The sequence below is a fragment of the Aythya marila genome, assembly GCF_965140915.1.
Source record: "Aythya marila genome assembly, chromosome: 10".
Taxonomy (NCBI): domain Eukaryota; kingdom Metazoa; phylum Chordata; class Aves; order Anseriformes; family Anatidae; genus Aythya; species Aythya marila.
Window position 1 is genome coordinate 9681794 of NC_139051.1, and position 22325 is coordinate 9704118.

At 46.5% G+C, this 22325-nt stretch overlaps 1 protein-coding gene across 4 annotated transcripts in view; it reads right to left on the minus strand.

The window, feature by feature from the left end:
* Positions 1 to 22325, minus strand: part of PLXNB1 (plexin B1) — a 74252-nt gene that overhangs the window by 29163 nt on the left and 22764 nt on the right. For 3 of the 4 annotated variants that reach the window (XM_082768226.1, XM_082768225.1, XM_082768224.1), the window contains exons 3-7: positions 6710 to 7853; positions 2870 to 3052; positions 2502 to 2630; positions 1067 to 1167; positions 252 to 384 (exon numbers count right to left, since the gene is read on the minus strand). In XM_082768226.1, the coding sequence (XP_082624352.1) occupies positions 252 to 384; positions 1067 to 1167; positions 2502 to 2630; positions 2870 to 3052; positions 6710 to 7843 (1680 nt within the window). In that variant the 5' untranslated portion in view covers positions 7844 to 7853. Of the gene's footprint in view, positions 1 to 251; positions 385 to 1066; positions 1168 to 2501; positions 2631 to 2869; positions 3053 to 6709; positions 7854 to 14396; positions 14416 to 22325 lie in introns of those variants that run through there. The other variant, XM_082768227.1, reaches the window with a different exon arrangement.

Here is a 22325-nt window from a genome sequence, read left to right on the forward strand (position 1 = left end):
CTCACCCAAGCAGCCATCAAATACTCCAGAATACCTAGTAACTTTCTATTAGCAGATAAAAACAGTTAGATTTATAGGAAAAAAAATATGTATTTTCTGGGACAGCCAACTTCAGTTCCTTATGCAAGGCAGATGTGCGAGGCACAGGGATTCAGTACCCTACTGGAAGCAACAGGAAGACTTGTGGCCTCTCAGAGTTTGCAGGGGACTTTCTACATGCTCAAATGTCACAGAGAACCATCATTGCTCACATTTCTCTTTTCCTCTCTGCTGATATTGGCTGGAGTTAGTGACTGGACAGAGAGACACTGCTGTGTAGAGTTAAAGCTCCAGAGCCACTGCTCACTCAGCCTGGACCGCAAGCACTCAGAGCGACGGCTGCACCTGCAGAGAAATAGCAAGAAGCCCTGTGAGAGATCTGCACAGCCCTAGCAGGACACATGTTCAACTGCCAAGCTGATGCTGGCTCTCTGAAGCCTTGCTAGAGTCTCCGGAAAGCTGCTACACAAGCCACGGAAGTTGCAGCCTCCCACCACCTCCCATAATGAAGGTGGAACTGCTGCCAGCGCGTACAGATGGGTAGGCACTTGTTGGGCTTCAAGGGCCATAAACCAGTTCCTGAGGCGTTCTGCAGGGAGACAGAGCCAGCAAGCAGACAGACGTGCTGGAATAAACCACGTCTCGTTAAGCAACATCAGTAGGGGAGCAAGAAGTAAAAAAGTACCAAACACAAACGTGACACCAGAAGAGCTAAGTGAAATAAGGCAGTATGAGCTGCAGTCAGACTAAAACCAGGCTGAAATCCACTAGACGGGAGCATCGTGAGCTGTAACCAAAGCCCAAAAAGCAACTGACAGACACCTATGTGCAACTGTGACTTGTAGTGGTGTTTTAGGGAGGCAGAGGGTGAATTTGTAGGCCAAATATATCTCATGAAGGGGATAAAAGTAAAAGAAAAGCATGCAGATGTAGGTTGAGGCACAGACATAAGGAAGAGAGTAAGTGGAGATAATTCCTAAACACTATTCCTCCAAAAACCTTGCAGGTGACCAGGGATCTATCTTACCGTCCCTGAAGGACACACCAGCCACAGTAAGGATCTTTCAGTGCCAGACAGGATTCGCAGTCCAAGTAGAGGGAACACTCCAGTATGGGAACCTTTACCACCTGTCAGAGAAAGAAATCTATGAAAACACAGCACAGGAAAAGCAAGCCCCAGGTCTATGGCTTCTTCTGCCTAGTTAGCAAGTCCCACTGTTGACATGCTCACTGAAACTCATGCTAATTTTCAACACTGCATAAAACTAAAGAAAAAAGGAAGACATTTCCAGAGCCCATCTGGATTCCTATTTTACACGTTGACGAAATACACGTGAACATCATTCTCTACAGAGACAATGAAACACACAGTGCATTGCTGTAGCATTACCCGTGACAATTCTTGCAACAGATGACTTTATGTAGTCATCTCTATAAAGGCCTCTGATGGCACCTGCCCTATTGCCCAGCTCTACCTGGCAGATCTATCATTCTGACTGGAAGTGGACAAGATGCCTGACTGATGTGGAACAAAACCTTGTGCTGCCTGGGGTAAGCTAGACTTGCAGCATGCTTTAACTACTATTCTTGCTGATTTCAGCCTCTTGCTTTCTCTTTAATCAGATACTACACTTCAGCTAGCATGCTCTCAGTTACTTTAAAATCTCCCTTAATCCTTAACCTATTGCTTTTGCTAAGTATATCATGTAATTTGCATTTTTTTGTAACTGACAGAATAATTACTTTTAAGGATATACTTCAGATTTCCCTAATCTTCTTCCACCCACAGATTTCAACTCCTCCTTTGAAGTGTTGCAAAATTTGAGTATCTCAAAATGCACATGGCGGGGGTGGGTAAAGGGAAGCAGTGGTTTTCCAGCACACTCATTTTTTAATTTGTTCTTTCCTTCAGACAGAATAACTCAAGGGTTGCTTTCCTTTTGCTAGGAGGATCCTTTTCTTTCTTGCTCAAGAAGCTGATCTGAGTGTTGTACAAATCCTCTCAAATACAGTATCCATAGCAGGATTTTCTGCTCAGCAGACACCAGTGTGTACCAGCAGCCTGAGGAATCACAATGCCTCTTCTGCTACCACCAGGCACAAAGAGAACTACAGAAGATGGAAAGGTGCCTTGTATGGTTCCTTACACAGCTTGAGCTCATCTGCAAGACTCAGCACACCATCACTGCTGATTCAACCGATACAAGTCAGCCTGACCAATTTATGGAAACACATGTGCAAACGGGCCGTGGTTTAAGGTAACAGGACTTCCTCCACACTTCCTACAGCTTTTGCAGAAGGTCAGGCCCTGGCCTAGTAAGCTGAACCGGCAGGCAGCTGCTACCCAGCACACATCTAGCTGTACACACCATTCCTCTGCCCCCTCCATCACTCTCTTCAGCAGTTTGTCTGGACCTCAAATTCTTTCAAAGCTTCTGTGGAAGGCATTTAATTGCTCTTACCGTTGACTGGGTCATGACGAAGAGGTTCTCCTGCAGCTGGTCGAACAGCAGGTCTCCACTCACCACGCTGTTTAATTGGATAGGTAAAGAAGCGTATATATGTGCATCTCCCATTGCTCCTAAGTACACCTGCAAGAGAGTCACAGTGGTGTACAGGCAAAGTATCAGAATAGGAGTAACATCGGTTGGAACCAGGATTGTGTGCAAGAATTTCAACCTCCCACCAAAATCTCAGCACCGTGATTTCAGCAGCACGAAGCATGTGCCCAGCAATATCTGCAGCAGCCACATCAGATGCACCAGCCCTGATGCTGGCTCAGTGCAGACATAATCGAAGGCAGCATGACAACTGGTTTGGGGCATCGTACCTTGTGCAGTCTCCCTCTGCTGTCTCCCAGGAAAGCGATGGTGTGGCCATCTTCCACATTCACCGCCACAGCTGTCAGTCGAGCATCTGTTTTCTCCAGGAGGGGGGCTGCTTCCAAGGGTACCCGGCTGGCCATGGGGCTGGGAGTGTGGTCAGAGCCACAGGGGTATGCATACAGGGTGTCCTTGTGGGGGGAGAAGAGAACAGGGAAATCAGTACAAAAAGATAGATACAATTCTGAAGCAGAATCCCCAGGTACCAGGACATACGTAAATACAGGCAGGAGCACAGCCTGCTCCAAAGAGCTTACACATAAGACCTGCAGGCTGCATGCAGCTAGATACAGACCCTCAGAAAGACAAAACAAGTCATCTCCGCACACTGCTTCAATTCTTCCGAGCTATGTTAGATTACTGAAAATTAACTCCACAGCACTGTGCAAAAACAGTCAGCCTTCTGTTCCAGTTCGCTCCCTCCCAGCCTGACCAAACCGTCTGGTACTGAATTCTAAAGGAAAGAGAATAAGAGCTGCCAACTTATTTACTGGTTGTACGTGCCAGCTTGTTTACTATTTGTATGTGCAGAAAGAAGATATTCCATTATGCTTCTTTTTTGCCCTAAATAACAAACCCGCTTGGCACCAGGCAGAGGAGCTGGCCCCATCGTGGGTCATTTTATTCTCCTCCAATTTTGGTTTATTCCTGTATTTCTAAAAACTTGACTGCTTCCAGGAGGAAATAAAAATGATCACAAGCTTTTCATGAAGTCTATGGAAATTCCACAGTAAGATACGTAGCCTGCTGACTTGTGTTCATTTCCACGTGCATTTCTATCGTAACAGGTAAGCAGAGGTGTGACATAGCAGTGCCGCCCAGGAAACCATGCTAGTTAGACCAGCACCACTTAGGTTCTGATATTTTATTGCTTCCCTTTCAAACACTAATTGAACCAATTTCCTGCATACTAGGTGTGAGGCTCTGACTTAAAGCCTCGGAGGAAGTTATGACTTTTAATAATTATTAGCTTTTCCCCTCCTCTAAGCTAGTTTGTTTCTAGTAATATATATTTTTCTCATCATCTCTGTTGCTCGATTCTTAAGCCTCTTCCAATCACCTCCTGCTACTTTCAAGACTTTCTTTCTCCAGTTGTCCAGTCCCTGTAAGTTCTAATAGGAAGGGAGTCACAGCCAAATTTACACACTCAAAAGCATCAAGCCTTTATTCTGAATGGGATTCTAGATATCTTCTGAAAGCTTTGTATCAATTTAGACAAATGCTGGAGCCTAGCAACCCCACTACTTGAGGCTGATTTTACAAAGTGTGCTTAAAAAATCGGATACAAGACAGAAATAGTTGCAGCCTGTTTGTGCTCAGCACTGCTGCTGCCCACGTGTGATGCCAAGGGCAAGTCACTTCACACGTAGCAGTTATCTGCTATAGGACAAGGTGACTTCTGTGAGCTTTCCCCGTGCTGGCACAGCCTGCCCACGGCCTCGCCGGGACCGTCGGCAGTGCAGTTAATCACAGTCAAGAGCTGAAACTTGTTCCATGCCACGGGATTAAGACCATGATAATTGTATAAAGTGCTTATATAAATTTACATAGAAGCTCTCTGAATTGTTTTCAGCGAATAACATCTTGGCAGTGCAGCAGAAAAGACGCTACAGGGATCGCCCAGCATCCCACTGTGACGCAGCACGTCTGGAGTGCCCAGACTGAAGCTGCTGTCGTGAAGTTTGGTGTGTGCTTCCTACAGCTCACGTGTGAGAAGTGATGATGGGACAAACCTGTATTGATGCATGACGAGGGCTGAAAGCTCGGTGCGAAAGGACAAGTTGCATATCTTGAAAACTACACCCAGAGAAGATAGGAGCCTTGTCAAGCCTTGCAGGAACCTGTTTCGCACGCCCAGTTATCAAGGCACTAACAGCATCTACACAGTCTCCTGCATCCTGAGACTAATGGAAAACTGTATATACTTTCAGATCACCAGCAAACTAGAACAAATGAGCTGGGTCTGAAATTCTTACAAAAACGAGCATTTTTCCAGTTGAAGAGATTGTACTGTAAAACTCAGCGTCAGCCTCTCCCGTTGCCCTAAAAATAAGGAGGCAGTGCTAACTGGGGAAAAGGGCACACCTTGTGCACAGGCTGGTTTGGAGGCAGAAAAACGTGAAATTAATTAGCATTATTCTCATATAAAGCACAAGCTGCCGCTATTGAAAGTGAGTTAAAACCGCTCCTGCATAAAATGCTCATTGACAGCCGCTTCCACTCAGCCCTGAATGGAGCGGGCTGGAGCTGGCACAGCCCCTCGCGTGTTGTTAGATGCAATCTGAACGACAACCACTACCGGGTACTGAATGGGGAGGGATAAAGTTTGTTAGGGCATTTACATATCATTGGCCACACTTGTTAATAAGACGCTACAGTTTAGTCAGCCCGCTAGCGCCAAGCTGTGCAGCTGGGACCCTGCGATCGCGCGCCAGGAATCACGCAGCAAGGACTGGCTTTTTCTCCCACCCCGTGCACCCACTTCCCCACCAGATCGTACGGTGCAGGGTGACTCCATGTCCTGTTGAATGAAGGATTTCCTAAGCTGCTCACCCCACTTTGACGTGAACTCTGCCAACGTGCCCTAAACCCATGACAATTCCTTCCATGCTGGCCGGCAGGGGACAGATGGGACACAGCTAGGAGGCAGTGAAAGCAGGACATCGAGTCCCAGGCAGCCTCTTGCCTCCCAGCTCTTACATATCCCTCCTGACCTTACATTTGTCCTGCTCCAAGTCTGCTCTTTACCCTCCTGCTGTCCCACAAGTATTCTACAGTCTGCTTTAGCTGCCAAACGGAAAACCATAATTTCAAAACTGGTTTTGGACCGCACATCCAATTCCAGAGATTTCCACGACTCTGCGGTACCACTTTGCGGGAGGCTGGGATGAGGAAGGTATCTGGACAGCCTGTTCTGGAGAAGGAAGACAAGAAAACATGCTGTTCTGCTAGGGACCAGCAACGCCCTCAGTGAAAACAGGTTACTCATCAGCACAGAGCCTCACGCCGGGACACTGCCCCCAGAGAACACTGCTGGTTTATGTCTGTGTCACTGTCCCCAGTGTCACAGCACCAGCCAGCGTGGCTGACAAACTGCAAGGATTCAGGGTCACGGCCAAGTTTCAGTTCACATTTTTGTCCTGCAACATCCCGTCATGCCTTTGCCACAGAATTTAAAAGTTTTTCCTGTGCAGAGGATAATCATTTTCTTACTGCTCTGGAGAAGAACCAGGTCTGGAAAAAGCTTTCTTTGGGCACAACATTTTGCAGGACTAATGCAGTCTCTAGGAAGTCAGGATTCTGTTGACTCTTTCTTTTACTTATGCCCTTTGTAAGAAGCTGTTGCAAGATGCACCTCACCCTAAGCAACAGCACACCCCTTTAACTCCCCTCCCTAACCCACAAGTGCACACACACATTCTCTCTTTTCCTTCCCTCCAGCACAGAAGACAGAAGACCAGGACATGAAGATATGAAGAACAACTTGAACTGTAGCTTCAGCACTCACCAGATGCCTTCCCCATTGCCACGCACAGCGTGCCTCCCTTTGCCAGCAACCCTGCCCACGTGCCCCTGCAGCAGGGACGAGACAGACCTGAATTGGAAGCAGTCGTTCTTGCATCGCCTTGCTGCAGCAGCAGCAAGGAAACAGCGAGCCCAGAGGGTTTTAACCCCTGCAGATTTCATCAGAGGTCTGTGGGAAATGGACTTACTCCAGGAACACAAAGCAACCCGAAGAATGCACTGCAGACTTTTCTTTACCCTGGCAAAGGTGCAAAGCAACTTACCGCTGGCAGCTGGACGCAGTTGGAACTGACATCGTATTCGATATATGCCACTTCTGTGCCTTCTTCTGACTTCCCGTCCCTCATGTAGCACACGTCCCTGGTCCAGTTGGTCAGGCGATCCACCTCCTCCATCGCGTAGACGCAGAGCGCGGACTCCTCGCTCAGTTTGCCAGAAGAAGCCTGCCAGGCAGAGAAGGCTGCAAAGAGCACTTCTCCCTCAGTGTCCAGCTGCCCCTGGGCCAGGTCCTTCCCCGGCCGGGTGACGTAGGCTGCCTGCAGGAGGCTGTAGGTGTTGGCTTTGCTCTGGCAGAGCAGGGGCAGCTCCACATACGAGTAATAATGGGAGTCATCCAGGCAGATCCGCGAGATGTAGGTCTTGTACTCGCGCGACTGAGACTTGAGGTCCCGACGGTAGAAGAGGAAATAGACGCTGGAGCGATACGTGAAGGATTTGATGAAATGGTGGTTGTACTCGGAGAGCCGGCCCACGGCCAGTTTAGCTGTTTCTTCATAGGAGAAAATGGAGTGAGAGTCTGTTGCTTGGACATCCCCACCGTGGGCCCTGAGGTTTCGGGTAGTGATGGGAGGAATCCCTCCTCCGACTCCTCGGCTCGTGTACCCTCGTCCCACAAACAGCAAGGGGACCTCATCCTTCGAGTAGGCCACGAGTCCCACAGTGGTGATATTGGGGTCGTTGGCAGCAACGTACTGAGTGTCGCCAGGGCTCTCCGGTCGGAAGAGGACGTGGTCGATGGACGCGAGGCTCCTCTTCTCGCAGATCCCCTGGTGCACGCTGCCGCACACGATGAGCTCCTTCTGCACCGCGTTCACCAGCAGCAGCTTGTTGTGATTGTCCGTGTGGTGTGCCTGAGGGCACTCCAGCCTCGAGACTGGGGGGAGGCAGTCTTTACTGTCCAGAACCGGCCCGGTTTGAACCACGTTCTGCATCAGCAGGTCAGATGTCAGCTGGAAGAGAAAGTTGGTGGCCCCCAGGTAAATGGTGCCAGACTCCAAGTCCATGGACAGGTGGAGGAATTTCGTAGCATTGCGCGAGAACGTGACGTACTGCAGCCCCCTCGGGATCGCTGCTCCCAGGAAACAGAGAACAGGAAGGAAGAACGTTCCCAGAGGCATGGTAAATGCTCTGCAAGAGAGGAAAAGCTGTTAGAACTCCTCTGAAACCAGAAGGCCAGAACAGGTACTAAACCCACCGAACAAACAGCACAAAGCACAGACTCATCAGTCCGGGGAGGTAACCCGAAGAGGAGGGTCCTATCTGTGCTGTCACAGAACGTGCTTCAGACACTGAACTGAAGTCACCACCCTTTCACCATCAGAAATCGCGGGATATTTAACCAGACTCCTTCACAACTCTTCCCAACGATGCCGTATTGGAAGTTCTCCAGGGCAGGACCACATTCCTACGCCATCCCGCACACCGTAGGCATTGTTAACGAGCAGCACCACAGGAAAACAAACCGCCGTCCAAGGCAAACACAACCTGCAGGACCATTGTTTAAATAAGCTGTAGCTGGGATCCGATACAGAGAAAACCAGCAACCCCTTTGTTCTATGCTTGATCTAACGTGAAGTTTATATTTCGAGAAAACAAAATAATTAATCCTTCTTCTCTTTCTCATCACACTTACGGCTATCAACAGCCTCCTCTGGGCATGTGGATCTGTCACCAGCATGTGGGGCATTGTGGGCATTGCACAGACCTGGGAAGTCAGACCTCTGGTGCTTCTCTTCCGAGTATCTTCAATCCCTCTTAAAAACCAGTCCACCATGTACCCAGCTCCTCCACAACTGCCCTGTAATCCCTGCGCTCGTTTTGGCAACTCAGCTCCTCAGGGACAATGTTAAATTTGTAGTTAAAGCAAAGAAAATTAGTCACTTCCCTCCTACTATCCCTCTTGGGTCCTCTCAGTAAGCTCAAAGTGCAATTAGCCCAGAGATGCTTAAAAGCACAGAGGTGAAAGGAAACGATCTGCAGCAGTTCAAGAGACCGAGCCCAGCTGTAAATGCTGGGGTACTCCTTTACCTGACTGGTCACAAACACACCAACTGTGCCATTCACTTGTTCTGTACAACACCCAGCAGGCAGAAGACACAGAGCAATGGTGAAAACAGTAACTTATTTCACTGTTATTGCAAAAAAAAACAACCAACCAACCAAAAAAAACAACAGCGCTGCTTTCCAGCTCCTTTGTCAGTAAAACAGGCATCTTTGCTCTACCAAAAGACCAGCTGAGAGGATTAGTCCCCTTGGGAAATCCAGCGGATGGAAGGTATTATAAACACAACGCATTATTAAATATAGGCTTTGTGAAGCTCTGGACAAGCCCCACTTCACACGGTTGCTGTAGGTAAGGAGGCAGCGCTGTCAGGACATAGCCACACGTGGGGTTTCTGGCCCCAAGCTGGCAGCTCTCCCCCAGAGCACGCAGCCTGCGACGCGCACCATACCAGCACGGTGTTCAGGTTGTGTGCACACTGGGGCTTTTGTTTGCCCTGCTAATGGACACCTTGTGTTCTGCTCTCAGTGCTGCTAACGCCCTCTGCTTCACCCAGCGTGGCTCGCAGCCCTGGCGCCTCTTCCCAGGGTGGTGAGAAAGCTGCAGGGCCTGACAGAGGTCCTCATCACGCGGCAGATTTTATCTCGGATGTGCTGAGGGATATCTGCAAAGCCAGCCAGCAGACACACAGAGTGAAGGATGGAGCTCACGCTTAACTATATCACCTCCAGTTCACATCAGTTGGATGTGCTGCCTCAAATGCAACACCTGAATTATTTTTATGCATTCTTCCCATTTTTTATTGGAGAATACTTTATTCAAGGGGCTCCTTAACCATATGACTGCTGTGCTACCTCAGCACGGCCATCATGCAGATGTCCCCATGGCTCGCCATGCAGCTCTGTCTCGAGTCTCCTCAGGTTCAAAGCCTAAGATGCCTGGGAACAAAACAATAGGCTGATGGCCAGCCACCAGCAGGAGCTTGACTGTGTTGTGACAGAGCCACACGGACACACAGAGGAGAGTCTTGTGATTCTCAGCTGTTTCCAGATCAAAGCCATCATTACACTACACCACTTACAAGAATCTGTAATCTTCTTTCCGCCTAATGCAACCTTCCTATGCCAGCAATTACCCAGTAAATTCATCATGTCTTAGAAATTTCTGAATTCTGAAATACTGCCTTTCTGGCGAGAGGTCATACCTGCAAGCTGCAAGGCTCTGATCTGCCCACTGCTGACAACTGGCAGGGCAGAACAAATGCTCATACACGCCACCAGTGCTTGAACCCAGTGCATGACACCACTCTAGCAACACAGATCTTTTTCCAAGCTCTGTGATCCACAGATGAATCTATCCCTAACGTTTCACAGGAAGCATTTGACCTATTGGAGCACCTGTACTGGTGAAGAGATGGGAAAGCAGCTAGCCCTACATTCCAGCAGACCATAATCAAAAGCAGATCCTGCTATGGTCAAAGCTCTGGCCTAAAGCTATAATTGCACTTGCCAATATCCCCTGAGAAGTAATTTTATTAAGTAATTTTATTCCTACCATAAATGTTCCAGGTAAGAAGCTACTATCCAGTCTCGATGGCTCGAGAAGAACAGAGGGCAGCTGAGAAGACAAAAAATGGGTGGAACAGCACGTTCTGCAAGCCACTTCTCATCACTGTGAGCGATGTGCAAACACCCAATACAGCGCTCTTTGTTCCTTGCTGAAGAGCCACTAACAAATGAACTCACAATTACTGCTAGGTGAACAAACACAAGCTTTAGAAACAAATGTGCGTGTGGAGCTATCAGTAGTTAGAAGCATTCCCGTCCTTCCCGAAAATCGAGAGGAAAAAGCCAGCGATGTCTTTTGATTCAATTTTCCAAATTATTTCCCAAGCACAAGCGTTGCTGCCTCTCTATTTCTCGGTCTGCAGTTAAGCCCATCACAACATCTCCGGGAGGACAGGAAGAGGGAGGATAACCTACATTTAAAGCTGATGGTTTCCTGACAGGCTACACTACTGAGCTCTTGGTGGATTTACTGAACCGTTCTGCTTCCCGTGCTCACTGCTAGCGCACAACACAGCTGTTACAGACAGATTGCACCAAAAGTGTGTAGCCTTTAATTAATTCTGAAGGCAACTGCCACGGCTTAAAGATTTTTTTTTTTAAATATTCCATCTTTTTTGATGAATTCCCCTTAAATAGGAGAATGGTCCAGACAATGCTCTGAACATTGGCTCTAATGCACTGTAAAATATTAATATCTAAATGATACTTCTGAGTTTCATTTATTTAATCTGGATCACAACAGAAGGGCCAGAGGATTAGACAGTTCTGCCACAGAATATTTATATCGCATCCACAAAACAACACCCAGTAACATGGGAGCAATGGCACTATTCTGTCACTTGGAAATTGGAGTCAGACAGCTTCTTCTGTAGCACTATTTTTACCTCTCTGACTTCACATATCCCTCTCAAAGACTTTACTCATTTATTAAAGAAACAAACCCACAGCTCACTTGGACACGTTTTACCAGCGTATCAATACAGAAGTTACTTCAATCCTCACCAATCGTTTCCCTAACACCACATCCTATCCCCCCGACACGGAGGGTGAGTCAGATGAAGTTCCATCCTCTAGGTTGTGTCCCATACTTGCTACCAATCCCAGCAGAAATGTCCTTGGAAAAAAGAGGGTCCCTCATGCTTGCATCTGCAACTTCTACCGTACAGTCTGCAGAGCCAGCCCACAGCCAGAACACAAAGATGTAAAAATTAACAGCATAATTTTTTGAGCTGCGTGATGACCCCGGGGCTCCAGCACACTCAAATCATCCAGCGTCAGGGAGAACACCAGAGCTGTGTTTTCCGCACAAAAGCCCAGAATTACAGTCCCCCTTCTAAGTTTCACGTGCTCAACAGAGACTTGCTGTTTTCTGACATGGAAGATGACATTCCCATTAAATAAATACATCTATTTTGGAGTCTTATTTACCACAAGCAGGCCAGCTCCCCGCTCTGCTGTTTAAGAACACTTGCAGAGATGAACACAAACCTCTGTTTTCCAAAGAAAATAGACACCAAGGAGAATCCCATGTCCAAGACATCCTGTTGGAGCAGGGCTGACACAGACAAGGGAGCTCTGTTAGACCAGCTGTGAGTAACACCAAAGTTGAGGTTAAAATAACTTAAAAAAAAAAAATCTAAAGGCAAAATATAAAATCTGAAGTGGCAAGGGAAGGCAGCACGGCAGGCCTGTGGTAGAAAACTCGTACTTTCAGGCTACAGAATTAACAGCATTAGTAAATAAACACTTGAACAAATTAGGTTTTCTAAAACCCTTGATAGTTATCACTGACTGTTTGAAAACAGGTAAATTTTCTGGAGGTCAGCTGAAGATGATGTACTAAAACCATGCTGCATGCTATCTTCTCAACTTTTTGATCCTACTGACATTTTAACGATGCTTGTGCACTGCTAGGAGTCTGGAAAAACTGCAGAAAGTGCTCCTGGAGCCGTGGCTGTATCAAGTATTAGTTTTAGCCATACTGGAATGAACCGGTGGTAGTGGACAGGTATTTCCCCTAAATACCTCCAGCACATCCAATTTTTCCTCTTACATATACTAAAACATCCTATAAAGAAGTTTAGAATTCCAGTACAAATGGTTAATGAAGAGTTAATGATTAATACAGGGTAAAAATAAGCTCTCTTTTATGAATTAAGACAAACTACACAAACATTTAAAAGGAATAAAAAGCAGCCACCAGCTGCCTGCAATTAAACTAAGTTTTCTTCGTAGTTATCATGTAATTGTAAACTGAGGGGCTTCTTTTCACTTAGCCATCTTCTCAAGCACTAACAAAAAGTAAACTCAAAAACCACATTCTAAACACATTTTCAAAAATAGGAAAATCAAGGCAGTTGTCAGTTTCCTATTATCTTAGCACAACACGAGGGTAACTTTCTGCCCGCTTTGTACATGTGAAGATAAAGGGTGCTTTAGGATCTGCTCCAGCTCGCTGCATGATTGAGACAAAGATCACTAAGCAATTTTTTCTTCTAGCCCACAAGCTCCTGACTAAACTAATGCATCTCAATGAAAGCAGATTTTTTTCCTTAGGGTTTTTAAATTACAGAAACCACCACCTTAACCCAGCAAGCTGTTCCCCAAAGGTTATTTACCCTGAGTAAAGTGCCTTGTCATTTCGTCTGACATTGCTTGTCACAGGACCGTCAGTCAAAGAGGCTTCTACTCACTTTTTGCATGAACAGTTTGAAAACTAATCCTGCTTCTTAATCCTCCTTGGGCAAGGAGATAACAACAGCTATTCTAAGTCAGACAGAAGTCCACCTACACAGAAACCCCGTCTCCAACAACAGACAAGAATAGATGGCTAAGGAGAAGTGGAAGGGCAGACAAGCACACGGAAATTCTTCCAGCTTTGGGCCTTCCCAAACGCAGACTGAAGATGTGCAATCCTCTGGATGGATACACGAGGTGACCTGAGCTTCTTCAGACAGAAAGAATTAATTTCTCTCATAACTCTGTCAGCCCTTTTGCCAGCATCTTTAAATAAATAAATAAATAGATAAATAAATAGATAAATAAAAAGTACCTGACCCAGATGAGCATCCTCTTTTCATGGCAACTGACCTGGACACACTACCCCATTTGACCCCCCAGGCCTCCATTTACCCACCCAACAACCTCTCACTCTCCCAGCTGCCACATCATATGCCAAATTTACCTCCTGTCAAATACCAACTGAGACCGAAATATTCTTCTGGGCAACTAAGTTGAAAAAAAAAAAAAAAAAAAAAAAAAACAGTTCTCTAGCCTCTGATGTGCAGAGCACATTCAGAGAACGTAAATAAGTTTAATTTGTTGTGATAAAGTCCTTCTGGGAAAGCATAGATCACTTCAAGTTACCCGTCTAATTCACCCTGCTGAGCTAACCTACCATTTCTACACAAACACAGATAAATCTAAACCCATCACCTCCATAGGAACAAGCTTGCCTGCAGAAGTTCAGGACCCCATCTGTTGATCAAAATACAGGCTAATGTTGGAGCAGAGGGACAGCCTTGGAGTACTCAGAAAATTCCAAGAGCAGATTTCCCATTTCCAGTTAATTGAGATCCAAGAGCCAGCTCTTAATCTGTTTAATGGGAACCAAACTGACTTTGAAAGAACTGTCAGATAAGGCTATTGGAAAAAAAAAAAAGTTAAGCTTTTGTGGAATTACGGTTACAGTCCCTATCATGATTTAATAAGTAGTTAAGAGAGGAAACCGTAAGTGGAAGAGTTTCCCAAGAGAGGAAGGTTATCAGTGAGATCTGCAAAGAATTCATTCTGCAACCTGTGCTGCTCAGTATATTCACAGAAGATGATCTGCAAAGAGGAATATGTCTGGAAGCGGCAAAGTTTACTAAGAAAAAAATTGTTCTGCACAATCAAATACAGAAAAGACATCAAAAAGTTACAGAAATCGCTCAGTCATAACCACACAGTATCTTCATTGCCAATAAATACTAAAACCAACAAAAAATGTACTAATTAGATAAATATATGTGGACCTGAATTATGTGTTAACGCTCAGGAGATTTTTGGAAACTTGGTAGGTCAGTTTGGTATTTAGTATCAAGCAAAAAGGGCAAATGCAACCTTTGGCACGATCAGGAAAGCAAACACACCACCATCTTGTTGTTGAACGCTGCAGGCAGTTCTGCTTCCCACATCTGAAAAAGGAGACAGAATGACAAAAAGGACAACAAAGATGATCAAAAGCATAGAACAGCTTCCATATAAGGAGAGACGGAGCAGAGCTGGGCTTCAGATGGACAAAGAGGCAACCGGGGGAAGACAGGGAAAACACAAGAGATCTGAAACAACAAACAGTGTCAAGATGAGAAGCATGGAGTAATTAACGACCACTTCTTACAATGCAGAAAAAAAGAGCACCCATAAACTTACAGATGACTATTCTAAGCCAGTTCAAGGATAATTTTCACTGGATGCAATGTATTTTATATAACATTTAAAATGCACAATTAAATTGCAGAGCTCGCTGCTGTAGGATGTCATGGAGACTAGAAACACAAACAAGTTAAAAGAGATTATAAAAATTAATGGAGAATAGATGTAGTCGGGATCAGATGATCAGATACGACTCCTAGCCAAGGAGGGCCCTAAACTGGTGATGGTCATAAGCAGGGAGCATCAAATGGGGGGAGGAGAAGAGAAAAAAAATAAATAAATCACGCTACACATGCCCTGTTCCTTACAGTACTCATTAAGCATCTGCTTCTGGCTATTGTCAAAGACAGGATACCGAGCTAGACACAGCTCTGCGAGTTGCCCCAGGAGGACAGTTATATTTAAACTTCTTATTTTAATGGTACATTTATAGATTTTATTTACTTTTAAATATTAGGAATGTAACTTCAGCCCTTCCTAATCGCATATTTAGGAAGCCGGAAGCCTAACCTCATCGACTATTTCTAAAGGCATTATCTGCCTTATTAGCATGTAGATAGCATCTCGCTGACTCCTGACAGCGCAGCACAAAGCTAAGGCACAGCACGGCCGCCAAGCAGGCGAGCATCACCTTCAGCAGGCTGGGAAGGAGAAGCAGAGGCTCCAAGCCACGGGGCACAGCGGTGGCAGAGGTGGGTCCGGAGCACCAGCAGCCTCTGCCAGGAACAGCTCTGCCCTGTTTTGCTAAACACTCAGTGGAAACTTCTCACTCAGAAGCCGGCGGAAGAAAACAGGGGCCGTGCGCGCCGTACGCAGAGCTAAGCGCCGGGGTTTAACAGAACTGCTATTGGTAAAAGTAGGTCAGGGCCGACCGTTCTGCCCAGGGAGAAAGGAAACTAAAGCACAGCAGACTGTTTGGCCAGGTATTACAGAAATCCCTCATCAGGGATTTCATCACTACTTCAAACAGGCGTGATTCATGTTTTACCGGCCTCCACCTCAAACACGGCACGCCTTCCCAACCGCGCTGCCCTCCCTGTCATTACGGGCACCTCTCCCCAGCCTCGGCCCAAACCCCTCCTGTTCTCAGCTTCGGCTCCACGGGGCTGCCAGGAAAGCTCGAGTCCTGCCTTAGCTACTCCGTGGTGATTTCCACGGGGCAGAAATGCCCACTGCTCCCACCAGAAGCAGCTAGGGCAGCGCCTGCTCTCAGTGCAGTCACGCCTGGCAGCGTGCCCCCAGCAGGGAGGGCAAAACCTACCACGTGCAGCACGTGCTGCCCGGACAGCACTGGGACCCCTCGCCAAGCTCTCCTGTCCCAGGGATGAGGGCCACGCTCTCAAAGCAAGTCCTTCTGTGGACAGCCTGGCCTTGGGATAACCTAGCAAGGGAGAAAAGGAGCTTCAAATGTCTTTAAAACCTGCTTCCTGCAGGGGACTTGCAGTGCCTCCAGTTGAGCCGACTGGTCACCATCTCCAGAACACCAACCCACTGCAGTGAGGTCTAGCAGTTCTCCAGCACATCTCCAGCTCTTCCAGTACAAGTTGTGGCAGCTCCCAACCCCTTCCAGTCCTAGAGCTCAGGAGGAACTGTGAACAGACAGGTGATCTTCCCCATTCCCTCCTTCACGGGGCAGGCAGGCAGCTCCAAATGTCCAGCGCAGGTGGGCTTTGCTGTTTTCCTTCACTATAGGACACCTTGCCTTGATTTCAGTCGTGTGAAAGGATGCTCGCCCTGCACTTGCATCCCAAGGGGAAACCGTGCTGCTCACCATGCCAGCATCAGCCCGACAGGACTGCAGAGTGGAAGAGAGACCAGGGACCAGCCGCAGGAGTTGTTCAGCCAGCAGTGGTACAGACCACAAGCAGACACACAGCACCACATCCCGAGCTCCACCACCCAGCTGTCGGGATGCAAATCAGAGCCCTTAAGCCCTGCAGCCTGCCTCGAACAACCCCTTTCACTCTGCAAACACTGATCAGCACAGGGTGCTGTGGCCTGTTAAAGAATAGCGTTTCCTTGGCACCCCAGAAGTCCTCCTTTGTTTAGCACAGCAGCTCTATAAAGACTTAACGCACCCTTGGAGGGCAGGAAGGAGTTCTTCTCTGTGTTTTCCTTCTTTGCACATAAAATTCATTTTTCTGCCCTCCCCACTGTAGAACCATACAGCCTGACAGCAGTTTGACAGCCTTCCCCCATTACTCCAGCACTGTCAGCAGTTCTGGTTACAGCCATGAATACCGTCAGTAATATGCAAATAAACTTAATGCAGTGCAACCACATGAGTAGCATCTACTCCCTCCCACCCAGAAGAGACAGCAAAATCAACAGAATTCCACATCACTGCCACAATCTGCTTGTGGTTTGCCTTCAAACCAAGCTGGGTAACATTCTATCTTGTATTACTCAACTCATTTTAAAACATTATCAGAAGTGAAGCTTTGATCAATTCATCTTCCATAAATTAGTACCTAAGCCTGGAAGACTATCAGCAGTCAGCTATGAACTATTAGGCTCGATAATTAGGTTACACAGGTCTGCTAGATAACGATCCACGTTGGGGCACCCAGCCGTTTTCTCCCACCTCCACAATCCAATACCAAAGCTTTCATAAGGCCCAAACTAGAAAGTAGCACGCCAGGTAGTTCAGAAAGCCTGGGGACCTTCTCAAGGTGCTTACAGCACGTAGAAAACACGGAAGCTCCCAAGCTTCCACTGCGCTACCGCAGAAGAGTGAACGACTTGGGTGCAGACTTCAGAGCCAGGATCAACTCTGCACCAGCCTCAAGAGCCCCAAGCAATGCCCTTCCCGCACAGGATGGGATCTTGGCTATTCAGCACTCCCAGACGTAGCCCAAGACAGAGCGGTGGTGCAGGAATCGTGCCTGAAGAGCTCTCAAGGTGTTTGTGGTCGAGGAGCCACAGGCTGGCAGCAGGGATGCAATGTGCTCTGCAATCACAGCCCTGCATCCCAGACTTTGTCCAGACGTGGAAGTTCTTGGTTCAAGGATAAAATTCAGACCAGCAGACAGCATACAGATAGGGCTGCAGGGCACAGGCCATCACTTGATGTTTTCCTTTTATACTTCTGTGGGCCCACAGCCTGGAGGATTGGAAGTGTGCAGCTTAGAAATTAAGTGGTAAAGGCAGCAGAAGGCTGGGATGCTGCAAGATTTGGTGCTTGGAGAAATAAGCCATCTGGAGCAAGAGCTCTCCAGTCACTTTGTTAACATCGAGTCACGCAGACATGTAATCACACCTTATCCACAACAAGGAATTTTATTACAAGACAAAATTCACCATGGCTTTGCAACATGAGCTGCTGTTGCTGTCTGCATTCAGACTGAGGAGATCCTAATATTTTCTAGCGACATATTTGAGCTCCTGATCCCATTCAGGGCTGAGAAAAGATTTTTGGTGCTGCCCGAAGAGCGCCATGGTTCAGAACTGGTTACCTCTTCGTGGCAGCCATGAATTTTAAAGGCTTTTTGGCTGAGACTGTTCTCCAGCTGGTTTGCAATCCACCTACCTTCGCAGTCTGAGAGCCACTGGCTGGACAGGACCGACTGGCTCTTCCCTTTGCCTTTCAGGGAAGCCCAGACCTTCACCCTAGGGCCACAGAGATGCACTAACAGGTCTGTTGCATAAACTGCACTGCTAGTCTGGAAATGCAAACTGCTACGAGCAGGAATTACAGCCAGTATAACTGGCTGACTGTCGGCATTTCAAGAGACTGCTACCTTGCCAGAGTGACCCCTGGGCAAAAGTGCCCAGGAGACAGGAAAACCAGATTTACAGTAGTCTGTTAGGAACAGCAGTGAGTTTTGCATCTGAGTGGCTGCTCTTCTGCTGCAGGAAGCAGCTAGACAGAGCAGAGAGGCTGGTGAGAGGAACACAAAAAAATTACCCACGTTTGTACTGAAGGGATAAACCATCGCCTGTGGTCAGCACAGGAGTGGGCCAAACTCAACAATTGTCCTCTAAATGTCAACCCAGTAGGCCACACTGGGGCTGACAAGCCCAGCATCATAAAAATACATTAAATTAAACTTTCACAGGGCTTACTGGGAAATACATTAGCTGGAATCATGGAATAGCTAGGAATGGAAAAGATCACACAGGCTAGAGATCAGGTTCAGAGCAAATCTAACTTTGATGGACTACCAGCAGAACGGCAGACAAGTGCAGCACTTGCAGAACAGGCTGAGAGAGAATGATTGCTGGAACAAAGCTACCGATAAAAACTGAGAAATTGAGAGTAAAACAGGAAAGCTGCTCTCCAGAAGGCGTACAGGCTGAGCCCTTTGCTACTCAATAATGTTGAGACTTCTCTTTTGGGACAGAGACACCTTTCTGCAAACAGCTGACTAAATAGGCACAACATGTCAAGATGATAGCGCAACAAACTACAAAAAGGGAACAAAACTTAATGTAGTCTTCAGACAAGGATGCATCAAGAAAGAAAATAACCAATGCAAACAGAAGTTTATGCTAAAGTTATGCTAAAGAAGTTTATGCTAAAGAACAAAATCAAACACTCATTTTAAAATTAAAAAGCTCTAGAATAAAGTTACCCTCTCAAACACGTGCATCATTCTGAACCTGAAGTTGCATTGCAGACCAGTTCAGTTGGAAGGGACCTGCAAAGAAGATTGAGTCCAACTGCCTGACCACTTCAAGGCTAGCCAAAAGTTAAAGCACATTAAGGGCATTATCCAAATGCCTCCTGAACACTGACAGGCACAGGGCACCAAACACCTTGCTAGGAAGCTTGTTCCAATGTTTTTGAACCCCTCTTCACACAGCTTTGTGCCATTCAACTATCCTACAACATTCCTCCAGGAGCATCTCCTTCAGTACACAGGAGGAACAGCTACCACTGACCTCGATACCTCCTGCTTTGGAGCTGTCACAGCACCGCTTCCAGCCCTGCTGACAACAGGGCAGCCAAGCCACACAGAGCAATGTACTTTCCTGCAACCCTAAGCACAGTGGGACTCAATAATTAATGCATTTCATCTGCTGGTGGGGAAGAAAGTGTTTTCATACCCATCTTATAGGTGAAGAGTTGAGGCACAGGTTGAGACACAATCTGCCCAGCATCCATCAGGAACCCTGTGGAGGAGGGACAGAATTCAAGACACTGACAGTGCTCAATTGCCACAATGCTGGGAAAAGCCTTTCTCTGGCTACAAGCCCATCTTAATTCCCAAATATCACTGTTATTCTATCAGAGACAAAGCAGTCACCCTGCACCTTCAGCATACAACCATGATCTAGCAGTAACACTGCTCTGTATTTCACAACTGAGGCAAGACTACTGTGAAAAACCTGAAGAATAAACACACATAATGGAAAGAGCGTAGGTATACTTATATAGCAACATTTGATTTATAAACGCGTATCAAATTTTCAGTCATTGGGACACATGAAACAACTTCCCGGATTTGCATGAAAAGCCATATCCATCAAGTTCATCACGGACCTGAAGTCTTTGTAGTCAGTGCAGATCTGTCACCAGAGCTATAGGAGTCCAAGCCAGAAGTAACGAACTGCCATTAGATTCAGATTAGTGGAGAGGAACTAGACAAAGCAGCTGTGATGACAGATGTTGGGTTTTATTCCAAACTTAAGCCCACACTGCCTACTCCCACTCTTTCCCAACACAACCCTTGTCCTAAACCCTGTGTGTACTCCACCTGGCTTCGGGTCTCAGCCCAGGCACCCCTTCACTCCTCACAGCTGCAGTGCACTACAGGAAAAAAAATATCCAGCAGCAACAGAAACCACATCCCTATGGACAAAAGGACAGACAGCCCGACATGGCTCTCATCCTTCCCAAAGAGAAAGTTAAAAGGAACAGCTAGGGCTGCCATCCTGTACTGTGCTCTCTGTAGACTTGGGTAAGCATCTAAAACCAAGCATAATACCTGACTTGCAAGGGAGAAGCATCTAGAATTGAGCCCTGTTTTCTAGTTATTTTTAAATGTTTAGACAGGACCTCAAATAAGACCAGTGTTTCGAGAACTTCTAAAGCGTCTGAACCTCACGTAGACCATGACATTTTTAGTTTGAAAGCATTTGGAACAGAGATTGTATTGTTTATGGATCTGCATATCACCCATTTTAGCTCAAATTAAGTTACAGTCCACTGCTAGGCAAGGACTGTAACACTCCTTAAAGGGGGATATCCACAGAAATAAGATTTAGGCTCTCAGCAGTAACAATCCCTGTAACTCAGTAAAACATTTAACATCCCAGAACAGCAAGGACCAGCATATGCCACGAGGAAAGGAAAATGTCAGCTTCCCTGCTTAGAATATGCGTCTTCACACCACCCCTCCCATCTGCACAGCTCCCCAAAATATACTCTCCACCTCTCTTGAAGCTCAAGTCAACAGTCTGCAGGCTTGAACAGCCCACAGGCGATGCTTTTAGCAAGTCTGAGGTGCGTACAGCACATCGCAAGCGGCACAGAAGAAACTTGGGCCACAAGCTGTGCCAGTCTCTGTTTTTACAAGGTTTATTTTTATTTCCCTCCATCCCGCCCAGCTCTGACAGACCAGCTTGCAGTTGTTCTGGCACCGGTGATGGCCTGAAACTGTAAGAAGGAAGCAAGCACAGAGCAGCACTTTGCCTCCCTGAACACTCTCCCAGGCTTCAGCGATGTGCAGCTCAGGGATTTCTCGGGACAGAGGCGGTTTCTATGCATTTAGGAACCTTCAATAGCTCCTTCTTCTGTGGAACTGCCCTGTGTCCTCAAATACACACAGATGTTAGGCATTCACAACATCCTGTGGCAAGGAGCTTCCCAGGTTAACTGCACACATCAAGGACTAAGTCATTACTTGTTTTTAAGCTTACTACATGCTGGCCCCATTCAATACCTATTCGTACTTATGACTCTTCCATGTGAATGGAAAAAGACTAAAAAACAGTTGCTGCCCCTCTAACCTTTCCATGTCATTTAGGATTTTGATGGTAACTATCACTCCTTTCTTTTCAGGTGGAAGAGTCTCAGTTTATTCCATTTTCTTTGTACAGAAGATATTCCTCACCTTTGCTCATTGCTGCTGCTGTTCCATTTCCAATAATGGAAAATACCCTTCTTAAAACACAATGATTTTCACAAAGCTGCAGAAATCAAATTCTATATGAGCTGGAGAAATTAGTGAGATGATTAGTAAATATTGCAGGGACTCTCTACCTCCTGTAGTGAATTGCTAGTTAGTCAGTTCTGTTAAAATATACACCCTATAAAAATTGCTCAAAATTACTTTCAAGCCCCAGCATCCAATTACACTTTATTCCTCCAGAATAGGAGGTGTTTTTCTGAAATTCTCTCCCCATTAGTACTTTGAAAGTACAAATAACATTCTTATGCTTGATTTAGCCTACCCAATGAAGGATATCTCTTACAACAAAGGCTGTATGCCAGAGCTCTATTCTGTCATGTGTTCTTTATGAATATTTCAATCTTTTTCCTCAATTATAGACACATTATGTAGTGATTTCCTGATGCTACATAAAATAACGATATCCTTACTGGACCTTGTTGTTATACAGAGTCATATATTTATTTTTAGAATTATTGTTCTTATTGTGACCCCTGCAAAA